Source organism: Cygnus atratus, chromosome 1, assembly GCF_013377495.2.
Source record: "Cygnus atratus isolate AKBS03 ecotype Queensland, Australia chromosome 1, CAtr_DNAZoo_HiC_assembly, whole genome shotgun sequence".
NCBI classification, from domain to species: domain Eukaryota; kingdom Metazoa; phylum Chordata; class Aves; order Anseriformes; family Anatidae; genus Cygnus; species Cygnus atratus.
The window spans coordinates 74075408-74089106 of NC_066362.1; the positions used below are offsets into that span (position 1 = coordinate 74075408).

The 13699-nt window shown below is 42.9% G+C and overlaps 2 protein-coding genes across 21 annotated transcripts in view; both read left to right on the forward strand.

Moving 5' to 3' along the window:
* The first annotated feature begins 1721 nt into the window (after nucleotides 1-1721).
* On the forward strand, nucleotides 1722-5974 carry LOC126913282 (uncharacterized). Its single transcript, XM_050710328.1, is given in 3 exon segments — nucleotides 1722-3701; nucleotides 4110-4286; nucleotides 5741-5974. Coding segments are annotated over 3 exon segments (2391 nt in total).
* Nucleotides 5975-8288: 2314 nt separating this feature from the next.
* Nucleotides 8289-13699, forward strand: part of SHISAL1 (shisa like 1) — an 86658-nt gene continuing 81247 nt past the window's right edge. For 17 of the 20 annotated variants that reach the window (XM_050709154.1, XM_050709145.1, XM_050709151.1 and 14 more), the window contains exon 1: nucleotides 8298-8472. The gene's annotated coding sequence lies outside the window, so the exon portion shown is untranslated. Of the gene's footprint in view, nucleotides 8473-13699 lie in introns of all 20 variants that reach the window. The other 3 variants (XM_035550955.2, XM_050709185.1, XM_050709155.1) reach the window with 2 other exon arrangements.

Genomic DNA, 13699 nt, shown 5'->3' on the forward strand with positions numbered 1-13699 from the left:
ATAACTCATGCATGCAGATTGTTACATTTGGCCTCTGCCCTGTCTGCTTCAGTGCAAAGTTCTGTAATGTAAAATCTTGGGTGCAAGCTTGCCATTCCTGGAGTCAATGGCACCTTCCCATAACTGGTCCATAAGTGGCTAAAACAGTAAAATAGGTGCTCAGATGTGGTGAGCTTTAACATACTGTTTCCTCTATTTATTTATTTTTTTTTGGGGGGGGGGCCGGGGGGAAGGGAGGAGGAATATATGAATAGTGGTGCTATGCTTTTTTGTGATTATACTATTTATGGTGACATCATCTCAAGGCCCAAATGAGGTTCCCATTCAAGGCTTCTTTATACCACAAATACGCAAGAAATTGCTGCCTGGATTGCAGCCATCTTTTGTATTTTCATACAGAACTTCATATTTGAAAACTTAAAGTAGTACAGGCTTAAATGGGAGCTCTGTCACCAGACTTAGGAACGCTGATCCTAATATCAGTTCCAGCACTGGTTTAGGCAGGGTCGATAGATAAATCACTCACTTCTCCTCTTTTCTATGTAGTGTTACTCTCCATACCAAGGCATGAACTTTAAGTCTACACAGCAGTAGAAGTAGTGATTTTAAACAGTAAAAGTTGTGATTTTAAACATTTTATTGTATGAGAGTGTTAGAGCAGGAAGACTTGTAGCTATGTAAGAAAAAAACAGAAAGTCTCCTCTAGCTACCTAAAATGTAAGATTTGTTTTATTTTATACTTACTGCAAGAGAGCCATACAGCATCAAGCAGATGATGATGAGGCTATTGGGACACAAGCATTTGGTTGCTACATGTGGCATTAGCATGGGATGGCAGAACAACTGATCAGGATTTAATTTTCATTTCTTGTCCTAATTTGCATTTTCTACTACTGTTTGGTGCATTTCAGCCCTGTGGGTTTGGGATCTGACCAAAAAGCCAGCTGAAGGAAGGCTCATACCAGTAAAAGTCCAGTATTTCTTTCCTCAAAAAAGTCACACAAAAATACACACCTTGCCTCCTGCTCTTTCCCCTCCTACTCGTACACACTCTACCATGTCTACTCCTCAGGAAATAGGCTTGAACAATACAGAACTGTTAGCGTAGCAACCACATAACCACCAAGTGATTATATGAAGGTGCTTTATTCAGCGCTGGAAGCCGGGACAGGTGCCCAAATCTGGCTTCCAGTCCCGTTACATCCCGATCGTTATTTATACATTCAATATTACGTAAGGTATACATATTCATTACAGGTTGCAACATCAGCCTCGCATTCCATTCCAATTAGCTCTCCTCCCATTTGCACATGCGTGGTGCTCTCTGGTGGTTGTCCAGGTGGTCGTCCAGATGAAGTAAGGAGTCTTCCTCTCTGTTAAACTTTTCACCTTTCTCACTCGACGCATGCTCTCTCCGCTCCTTGGTTCTAGTTCAACTCATTTCAGCATTTTCAGGTTCTTATCAAAGGTCAGGTTGTACCTGTTCTCTCACAGGGGTCCCTTTCAAGGATTTATTTGACTGTTCGGTATACTCCCTAAATATCTTAGTATAGATAAATTTGATAATGTAAATACACTTGATAATGCTTATCTATATTTTATGACCCGTCACCTAAGAAACATTAAAACATCCATTTGGTTTTCCCCAACACTAACACATTGACAAGGATAGTAGAAAACTCTTTGCTTTTGAATGGGAAAATCCACGAAACGGACGAAAAATGCAACTGACCTGGACAAGGTTACCTCAAGGATTCAAGAATAGCCCGACCCTCTTCGGCAGTCAATTAGCTAAAGAAGTAGAAGATTGGATCAACCAAGGACAAATTCAGGTACCAAGGGATCAATACTTGCTATTACAATATGTGGACGATATACTAATAGCTACTGAAGGAGAGTCAGAATGTATTCACGTAACTATTGATATTTTGAATCAACTAGGACTAAACGGATACAAGGTTTCTAAACAAAAGGCACAAATTGCGTGCACAACAGTAATTTATTTGGGATGTGAAATTTCTCAAGGACAAAGAAAGCTGGGAGTTAACCGAATACAAGTTATTTGTGAAATCCCCGAGCCGCGAAATTTGCATGAACTACGGGCTTCCCTAGGTATGGCCGGGTGGTGCAGACTGTGGGTAATGGACTATGGACTCATAGCAAAGCCCCTTTATGAAACCCAAAAGGCCTGTACATTTGCCTGGGGAAAGCCGCAACAAGAGGCCTTTAAGAAATTAAAGGAAGCCCTGATGAAGGCGCCTGCCTTGGGTTTGCCGGACCTATCAAAAGACTTCCAACTGTTTGTGCATGAGAGACAACGATTGGCATTAGGAGTATTGACCCAGCGACTTGGGAGCTGGAAAAGACCTGTGGGGTATTTTTCTAAACAATTGGATGCAGTAAGTGCTGGATGGCCCTCGTGTTTAAGGGCCGTGGCAGCCACAGTCCTTTTAATACAGGAAGCCAGGAAGCTCACATTAGGAAAACGAATTGAGGTGTTCGTGCCACATATGGTGACTACGGTATTGGAGGAAAAGGGGGGCCATTGGCTGTCACCCAGCCGAATGATGAAATATCAAGCCATACTAACTGAGCAAGATGATGTAATTCTAAAAACCACTAACCTATTGAACCCAGCAGTGTTTCTAGGAACAACTACGGAGGAAGGAGACCTCAGTCATGATTGTGTGGAAACCATCGAACATACCTATGCCAGCAGGACAGACTTAAAGGACCAACCTCTGGAGAAACCGGATTGGGAACTTTTCATGGATGGAAGCAGCTTTGTGGAAAACAGAACTCGCTATGCAGGATACGCGGTAACTACGTCAAAGGTAATGATTGAGGCAAACTCCCTACCTCCGGGAACTTCAGCCCAACGAGCAGAAATAATTGCCCTGACACGAGCCTTGGAACTAAGCGAGGGTAAGAATGTGAATATATGGACAGATTCGAAATATGCATTTGGAGTAGTTCATGTACATGGGGCATTATGGAAAGAGAGGGGAATGCTATCCTCACAAGGGACTAATATAAAATACCAAGAAGAAATATTGAAATTAATAACAGCTGTACAGAAACCCCAACAGGTAGCTATAATGCATTGTAAAGCCCATCAAGGAGGGGCGTAAGAGATTGCAGAAGGTAACAGACTGGCAGATTTGACGGCACTGAAGGTTGCGCGCGAAGTATGGAAAGTAATGGCTCTAATTCCATCAAAGGTAGGCCTTTCTTGTTCTAATTTACCTAAAGACCCAAAGTATTCGGCAGAAGATGAGAGACTTGCAAATTTGATGAAGGCTCAGAAGAATTCTGATGGATGGTATGTGACTACGACAGGGCAAGTCATAGTGCCTCCTGTAGTAATGCGAGAAATCTTACAAACAAAACATAACGAGTGTCACTGGGGTGCAGAAGCAATGGTGACTTATTTGAAACGGGGTGTCATCTCGGTACACATGTTAACAATGGCAAAGTCAGTAATGTCGAAGTGCGAGCTTTGCTTAAAGAATAATCCGGTAGCAAGGAAACATGCTGAGATGGGAAGAACTAGGACTGGGATAGAGCCTGGAGATTACTGGCAAATTGACTTTGTGGAATTACCTAAAGCAAGAGGCTACAAATACCTATTGGTAGGGGTTGATACTTTTTCAGGATGGCTGGAGGCCCTTCCCTGTCGCACCAACCAAGCAAAGGAAATGGTAAAATGGTTACTACAGGAAATAATCCCTAGATTTGGTGTACCATTGGGTATTTCTTCAGACAGGGGACCACATTTTATTGCCAATGTGGTTAAGGAGGTTAGTAGGTTACTGGGAATTACCTGGAATTTACATACCCCATAGAGGCCTCAATCTAGTGGTCAGGTAGAGAGGATGAACCAAACTTTGAAAGGGCAATTAAGCAAAATTTGTCAGGAAGCTAAGATACAGTGGCCACAGGCCTTACCAATAGCCTTGCTAAGAATTAGAATAAAGCCAAGAAGTGGGATGTCAGTAAGTCCCTTTGAAATCATGTATGGGAAACCTTACGAGTCCCCTGAACCGAATCCGAATATACATGTTACCGGTAAACAGGATGTATATAATTATGTTTTATCCCTTGGTAAGACTTTAGCTCAACTACACAGCGTTCTGGTGTGGAACCGACCCCTGGCCTTGGAGAATCCAGTGCATGATATACAGCCAGGAGACAGAGTACACATCAAAAATTGGAACGAGGAACCCTTGAAGGAACGGTGGGACGGACCTTACCAAGTTCTACTGGTAACATTCACCGCCATCAAGGTAGAAGGGGTAGATGCTTGGATACATTATACTCGGGTGAAACGAGTACCGAGACTTTGGGAGGCACAGTCACTGGGCCCTACAAAATTAAAAATCCAAAGTATTTGATATGGCTGGATATCGGTATCAAATTTTGGTAGTGTTTTGGGGTTGGTGGGTACTGTCGTATCATAGCTAGATAAATGCCGCTTTTCTGGAAATACCTCAGAAGCAAGAAAACAAGACTGTATATGTCGGAAATAATGCCACTCTGACCTGCAGGGTCAAAAATGATTCCCCGATAGATTTGTCTAAAGCCTCCGAAACCAGAAGGAAAAGATCAATTCAACCTACAACACCAGGAATACAACGGGCAGTAAAGAATCGAGAAGAAAATCTGATGATAGGTTTGATTAGGGAATTTGCAAAAATGTAGAATGTGAGTCAGGTAACTGCTTGCTTACCCATACCCAAGTCAGCAGGGGATCCTATACCATGGGGCATTATAACATCTTCATTGCCCCAAACTGAACGGAATAAAACAATTCAATGTAAGGCGGAAAAGACTGTGGAAACGGTGAAGGTCGAGGGGTATTACAGAGAAAAAGTAATTAGCTACTACTCACAATGTGAAAAGAAACTATCAATTCACGAATCTAAACACTATGAGCAGACAACTCAGATGGTGTGAGTATGATGAGCAACGTACAAAATCACAGGAGAAAATTAAATGGGAATGCAAAGAAGTAAATGAACCAAAAGAATTAGAAGGCTGGGATAGTGCATGGACCATGAGCATATTACAGAGATATCAATATGGAGGAGATACTCCCTGGTGCATACAATGGACTGGTAAGACAAATGATAGCCAAAGGAACCAAGAATATACGGCGTATCAGAAGGAAACTAGTAGTCGAGAACGAGTGAAGGCAGTCCCATGGTGGAACTGTACTCAGATCCTGGATTGCGATACAGACCTGAAAACTATACCTTTACTCCCGGTGAAAATAGCTCTAGCTACCAGATGTGTGTGTAGGGGACTGCAAGTTAACGGAAATATAACCAGCCAGAAAAGCAGCCAGAGAATTAAGGTAAATTGCAAATATTCAACAATATGGAGTATGGGACACTTCATATGGGCTGCTAATGATGGAACCTGGACAACACACCTGGGACTGGATGGTCCAGTGAAAGAAATAACACTAGGCTTGCCCACCTTGTGTCCGCTCTGGAAGAAATCTCCTTTTAAAGGAAATTCGACAAACTTACAGACTAGAATAAGAAGGGAGGTAGACCAAGATGATGATTGGCAAGACCCCTCTACTGCAATCAAGATAGGATGGATAATAGAATCACTATTTGCCCCAATAGCAACATACAGGAATAGGGAAATAATATATAACTTAATGAGCCAGGTAAACAGGTTGGCAAAGGTAACCAAGAAGGGGTTCAAAGATTTAAACTTACAATTGCAGGCTACGACCAAAATGACCCTGCAAAACAGAATGGCTTTGGACATGCTTTTGTTAAAAGAGCATGGGGTGTGTGGATATTTGAAAGAGAAGATTGATCATTGCTGTGTACATATTCCAAATGTAACTGCAGATGTAGAAAATGACATATCCCAACTAGCTCATGTGGAATATAAGCTAGAGGAAGAGAAACATAGCGCTGAGCAAAATTGGTTGGGAGCAACTCTGAGGGACTAGGCCTCCACCTGGAAGGATGGCTCAAGTCTCTCCTACAAACCATTGTGCTGCTGCTAATTGTATTCCTTGCAATGGGACTAATGTATTTGTGTGTAAAGGGTGAAATAGTTAGGAGTAGTGCATGGAATCGCCGAATAATGAGAGTCCTTACCAAGGATCACCCAGAACACCCTGTCCCACTTACTCCACCCCCGCCTTATAGTACTAGCACTAATAAGTAGGCATGGAGGTATCAATAAGATAGTAGACTAATAAAGATGTATTAAGTTACACTTCCTAACCTCTACTAACCTGATTCAACTTAATAATAATGAAAATACTTGCCCTCGGTATGAGTGAAGTATTTTCAAACGGGGAAAATGTTAGTGTTGGGGAAAACCAAATGGATGTTTTAATGTTTCTTAGGTGACGGGTCATAAAATATAGATAAGCATTATCAAGTGTATTTACATTATCAAATTTATCTATACTAAGATATTTAGGGAGTATACCGAACAGTCAAATAAATCCTTGAAAGGGACCCCTGTGAAAGAACAGGTACAACCTGACCTTTGATAAGAACCTGAAAATGCTGAAATGAGTTGAACCAGAACCAAGGAGCGGAGAGAGCATGCGTCGAGTGAGAAAGGTGAAAAGTTTAACAGAGAGGAAGACTCCTTACTTCATTTGGACGACCACCTGGACAACCACCAGAGAGCACCACGCATGTGCAAATGGGAGGAGAGCTAATTGGAATGGAATGCGAGGCTGATGTTGCAACCTGTAATGAATATGTATACCTTACGTAATATTGAACATATAAATAACGATCGGGATGTAACGGGACTGGAAGCCAGATTTGGGCACCTGTCCTGGCTTCCAGCGCTGAATAAAGCACCTCATATAATCACTTGGTGGTTATGTGGTTGCTACGCTAACAGAACCATTTGTGTCTTATTTAAAGAAGACTCCAGCTTTTCCTTTGGTCACTTACAACAATAAAATGCATGAGAGTGCAAGAGCGTCACTCTAATAGAAAGAGAAGCCCAGAAAAAAACAGGAGTGTCTGAAGCCCAAGTCCCTCTCAAGCATGGCTTCAAATTTCTGTGTCCATGTAGGGAGAGCTTCCTTCTTACTGTCTGCTTAAAAAGAAAAAAAAAAAATAGTAAATTGAATGGCTTGTTGCTCTTGTCTTTTCAAGGTTGAGTTAAATTGAGGAATCAGCGATACTACAGAATATAGGGGGAAAAAAGAAAACAAATGGATTAACTGGTGGTCCACAATTCCTGTGCTCTGTAATTATTTTACGAAAAAATAACAGCAGCCCACCTAGTCGTTTTATTTGGTGTCTGTGAAAGAATTAGTCCCAATGGGACAGTATAGCCTCGTTTTATGTGGCTGTGTAATGAGAGATCCTACCGTAAGAAACCGGCACAAGCTGACAGGGGACCTTGAGTTCTGTTTGAAATCATTCAACTCAGATTTTAAACAAGTGGCTAAATTTGGTAATGTAAAGTTATATTCTCTCCTGATTTCAGAAGTACATCCGTGATTGCTCCTTTCCACGTGCACCTCCTGTGCAAAAAGTGTTGCTTGAATATTCAAAACATACCTCCATGCCAGACCATTGCTTAAGACATGTCAAGGAGCGAGATCCCAGTGATGGGAGGCAGTTTACAACATCCCGTTGTGTTACCGAGTGGCCTATTTAAATATAGCTGTGTCCCCAAACAGTAAGTAACATACATGCGGTGGGCATGAGTCATCACTCCTGTAACAAGGTCTGCGGAGCTCCCTGCTTTGCACGGCTTATGCATTCAAGTGTAAATGAAAAATAGTTTTTATTACAAATTCGCACGAGGGAGATCATTTATGGGCGCCGGCTTAAAGCAGCCTGTTTCTCCGCGATCGCGGGCGCAAGAGCGCGGGGGTGGGGGGGGAGAAAGTTTTACCATTTTTAGGCAATTGAGCCCCAAAATCGGCGCACGTCCTCCTTCCCTTCCTCGCTTGGAGCCGCGTTTGCCTAGGGAGCCCGGAGCGAAGGGCCGGCCGTTTAACCCCCAGGGCCGGCCGTTACCCGGGGCCCTGAGGGGAGCGGTCCTGCCCCGCAGCCCCCTCAGGGCTCCCGTGAGGCGATGGCGACAGCCCCGCAGGAGAGGATGAGAAGGAGGGAGGCGGGCGGGGAAGTTTCCGTGCGGGACAGCGGGGCGGGCTGACGCGGGGCAGCCGCTGCTGGGCTCTGGAGGGAGCCAGGAGGCACCTGAGAGCCGGCGGCAGGTGGAGGGGGAGCGGCTCGCCGGAGCCGGGGCGGGGAGAGGAGAGCGGGAGGGAGGGGACGCGGGCGGGGAGAGGAGGGGACGGGGCAGCCGCAGAGCAGGGAGATGGCGACGGAGGTGGTGGATCCTCAGCGCCGTCGCCTCGTCCCCCGCCTCGGGCACTGAGGCAGCCGCCCGGCTCGACCCACAGTCCCGGGGGACTGCTGGGGGAAGCGGCCGTGCCCGGCAGCGGCTTGGTGAGAGGTCAGCGAGCTGGGGTGGGCTTGGGGAGGGGAAGGGGCTGGGGGAGCCGTGCCGAGCCGTGCCAGCTCGCCTTTGGGAAACTTTGCGTGCCTCCTGCCAGCCCGGCAGCGCGGCACCGGGACGGCTGCCTTGCTCGTCCGGGCTGCTGGGGTGTGTGTTTGGGTTCTGAATCGATGGTTCGAATCGAAGCAGGGTTCTGGTATTAATCACTCGTGTCTTAGAAAGCTCGTTGGTGACTCGTTTCCATGACAACGAGACCCCTCCGGGCCTTCGGGGTTGTCTCTTTGCCCGCTTTTTATTATTTTTTTTTCCATTTCGTGAAATGTGTTCGTGCTAACGCCGTGTTTTGTCACCGAGGAGAAAAGCGAGCAAATAAAACCTGACCGATCCTGCACTCCCGGTGCAGCGGTCCTCTGCCACCCGGCTAATTGCCTGCCTTCCTTAACGATGCGCGGATGGGACTCGTGTGGAGAGTTGGACGAGATTCCTCACCTTTTCCTTTACTGGCTTATCTCCTCTGGCCATAAAGCTGGGACCAAAATACGGTTTGAACTGTCACTTGCTCAAGCATGCGCTCCTTAGCCATGTTAGTACTGCAAGTGTGATGCTTGTTATCTTTGCTTATTGCTTCTGAGCACAGAACCCTCTGGGAGGCAGGGTGTCGCCTTCTCTGTAGTTGTGTGGTAGAGCACAGGGCTGGGAGTCAGGAGTGACTTACTGTTTAACTTTGTCACCTTCTTGTGGTGTGACCTTGACAGGTCTCATAACTTCTTCATGTCCTACCATGTCTCAAAAAGGAAACATTGCCCGCTCGTACCTCCGAAGTGTTCTGAGCTAATCAAGCAATTCTTCTAAGATGAAGAACTGTTAAATTTGAATGTGTTGTTTTCTGTTATGAATAGTAAATGTATATTTTATGTTCCTCTTCTGTAATGATCTAGGTGAAAATTCCCTTCTTTAGCTTCAGTCTTAATCAACCTAGCACAGTCCTGCTTGCTCTTCAGGTAATGTGTAGTGTTACCCATCTGAAATCGATAATTCTAATCCTATTTATGCTAACAACCAGTCACTGCTTTCTCAGATTAACTCCATCAGATGCAGGTAAAAATGTGACTCTTTGGCAGTTTTAAATTTGTAGGAATGCCTACTATGACAAAGAGTATACATCTAGCAAGGTTATACAATAGTAAAGAAAAGACTGTAAAATTGAATGACAGTCTTGATCACTTGCCTTGGTATTGCAACCAGAGAAGGACTTAAAAGCTTTTTTTGAGAGGAAGGCAGGGAGGGAGAGAGACAAAGAGAGAGAATGGGCAAGCACACACTTTTAACTGTATGTCAAGTTAAACATCTGAAACTGTTCTACCAATTTTCATAGTCTTCCAAAAAACATTTTAATATGTAGTGTTCTGTATAGAAGCATTGGAAGGGAGTGTGTAAGAGATGTTTTAGAATATGCAGTTCGAAACCTAAATACTGTCTAATTGATGTTCAATTATAAACACTTAAGATGAGTAAAAAGTTATAGCAGTAGGGGAACTTTAGTAAGAAGTGTACATTTTTCTTCTTTGTTTAAACGCTCTTTTTAAGCGAACAAACCATATCTATTTTAAATTAAGTATCTCCTTCCTAATCTGAGGAAGAGTCTATCCCAAGTTGAGCTGAGCAAAGTGCTAAAACATATATTCCTCATTCCAAATGCATTAGTGTTCTCTAATATCAGTAGACAAATTGTGCTTCAAGCATTTATTTAAGCATTCTAAGGAATCAAAGCCTGTGACCTTACCTTTTCTATTCTGGTCTTCTTAGCAGCTCAGTAGTGGAACATCTGCCTGAAAATATTTCTTGGGAATTGAGGACCTTCTGACCGTTACCAGCCCTAGTGAAGCAAATGTGTGACAACCCTATGCAAAGAAAGAAAAAGAAATGATGCCTTAATATCTCATCTCCTTTGAATGTCATTGAATTCTTATACTGAATTACTAAATTTGTACTACTTAGTGCTGCACAGTCTATATAGGTAGACAGAAAGTGAGCTGGGCTTTATTCTGTGCTTTATGTCCTCTGCAAAGTTCAATCTGTTATTACTTGTGGTAGTAAGGACAACAGATATTCCAATTCAATTCTCAGATGCTAGTTGCTGGGGGAGGAGGGGGCGGTCTTAATTTCATTTTTTAATATTGATAGCAGGGCTCTCTTATGAAAGATATTTCATAAAAAGCCTGTATTTAGAGTTGTTTTTCAGAACATTATTTGCTTAGGTTTGTAAATAGATTCCTAAGTGTATGAGCTGCTACTGATAAAGGTGTTCTGTTTGAGGGAGTGGAGAAAAAAGCAAACATGAAGGCTAAATCCATAGGTATGAATGATATGGGTTTATGCTATATTTTACTTAGTAGTATACCAACATAACTTTGATATAATGTACACTTTTTTTCTAAAACAAAAATGCTTCTGGCAGTGTTTATATTCAAGAAGCTATGCGTTGCTCAAGCCACGTATTGCTTAAACTTCGGTGGCATGTAGAAGTAGACTTAAGTGTTGTTTGTTTCTCTGGTGTTGGAAGTCCCTCAGGTGGTTTGGTGAATAATATGCAAGACTAGTATTTAGTGGAGATGGCTGAGCTCCTTTCTCTGTAACAGATCTACTTTGGACAAGTTGCTTTACCTCTGTATTTCATCATTCCTCCATTTGTCATCCTCCTATTTATCATTCAGTCTTGTTTATTTGGAGTGTAGGATCTTCAGTGTAAAATCTGTTGTGCCCAGAGAGATCTCTGCTGGAGCAGCAAAACGCTACTGCGGTACAATAACAAGAAATGATAGCCAGCATTTTTTCTGTATCAGTCACTGTGGTCTTAGCATGATCTCTAGCCACTGTCTGAGAGGCAGTAAGATTGTTATAGATCAGTGTGAAGAGGTAATGGAGGAATTGCTTCTAATGCTAGTACCTTAAAATGTATTTTTAAATAAATAAAAAAAATCTCTCACCTGTAGAGAGGAGCCATTGAGTACTTACATGAGTTCAGATGGCATCTCAACCTTTTGATGCTGATGCTACATCTGAACTGCCTTACCTTCATCTGGCTAGTATTACACTGTTTTATGGTAAGACTGATTTGCCTAGGCTTTTTCACTAGCAAGAGATACACTCTGAGCACACCACTTGGTGGGTCTGCCAGGCTGTCTGCACAGGGTGTAAGCTAAGGTACTGTTCTGTGATGTTCTCTGGGGATAAGGCAGGGAGGGACTTAGCCTCTGCGTGCACAGCAGCCCCAGCAACAATCTGCATGCTTCTCCCTTTGAGGCTCTTGATTTGTGGGCTGACCTTTTCACTCTAGTGAAGCTTAGCAGGCCCACACAATTTTGTCACTTAATGCTGGGACGTCTGATGTTGCAGACAGGGAGTCTGTTCCTGCTCTATTGGGAGTCAAGGGCAAAATTCTTGCTGATTGCCACAGGAACAAATTGTGTTCCTAAACATACTTCAGTAGCTAGAAAGAAACTTCCTAATAAAGAACCGGACTATAACACTACACCAAACATCAGGCTTTGTTTTATGCCTCAAACCTCTCAACAGTAACATGCTTGCAGACAAAGGACTGCAAACAACAAACCTCAGGGCATTCCTGGAAGGACTGTGGAGGATTGCCAGCTCTGCCTGCTCTGAGAAGCAATTGAGGCTTGATCATCTCATTGATAAAATCCTGCTTATTCTAATGGGCACTATTCAGTCCCTTAGAATTCCAATCCTACTACAGTCTGGAAGTAGTGAAGTGTGACTTAGTAACTATTACACAAAGGTTTCACTGCCTCAAGCAGAAAAGGCAGAGGGATTTCAATTCACCTGGAGAAACAAAAGGCCCTTTCCCACACTGATGAGGATACAGTTGGAAGTTATCACAGAAAACTTCAGATTGCGTCCTGTTGCTGGGAATTGTGATACTTTAGAAAGACTGATTCCTAACTAGAACAATTTGATTTTTCTATATACCCTGGGTATTATTTTTAGTTTTGCACTTTTTTCCCCTGCTTTGGTCTTACCCTTGGTGATTACCATGTAGATGTTCCTGTGGTTCCCTTAACAGAGGAACTTTTTCAATTACAGGCTTTTTCTCTAAAAGGAGTTCAAGTGAAGTACCTAGATAGAGCCTGTTGGAAGTAGGCTGTTCCAGAAATGTATTTTGTAGATCTCTGCAGCTCTGCGCTTGCTTTCCAAAATCCCTATATTTCACTATTTTTGCCCATAGAGAGCCACTGTTACAAAGCTGTCGAGGTGCAAGGAGGGGGCAGGGAGGTAGTTGCTTGAGTCATATACATTGTGCATTTGTCATCTGTGTAGCATTCCCAAATATGAGAGTGTCAGGGCTGATTTTCCACATAATTTTCAGCCTATGGTAATTGGAACACCACTTCCTTTGATAACCATGCTTCACCTGGTAATCTCCCATCTTGTACTGGTTTGCTTTTTGTGATGAGAGTTTGGGAGATTGCATCCCTTTTTCTTTTTTTTCCTGTGGAATCCTAACAGCATCCACCATCAACATACTCCTCTGCCCAACAATTCTTATACATTAAAAAAAAAAAAAGAAAAAAACTCTGTCTTGGAAAGTGCGTAGCTGACTTTTTTTCCCATTATGTCACTTCCCAGGTGGTTCATCTTGCCATTCAAAAACATAGGAAAAATTCTACAGTGGTAAACTTTTCCAGGGAAATTCTGTTCTCTTCAGATGCTTTATCTTAAATAGCAAATATGAATCTTCAAAAAACATTAAAATCCAAAGTACTGGCATTTTCTTACACAGTTGAGATTTGGTTTTTTGTTCCTGTCTTGTCTTTTCAGTATAACCATGGCATGTAATGTGGACAGAAAGCTTCCAGAGTAGACCAAATGAGAAGTTACTCACACGAAATATCCCCAAATGCAGAAATTCAATACAAAGCTGTTTGATTTACTCTAAAGCCATAAAAGACAACGTAAAACTAACGGCAGACATGGTGTCAGTGGAAGCAATGAAGCTTCATGAAGAACTTAAGCTGTTCAAAATGATGAAAAAGTCAAGCATGCGTGAATGGAAGCGGAACAATGACATCTTTACAGGACAGTCTTCATGCTGTTTTGTGAAAAATATTAAGGCTCATTCTTCTAAATGCAATGTGTTCATTTGCACCTGAAACAAATTCCCTTTATACAGATGGAGGTAGAGAAGCTCTGACATGCATATGTG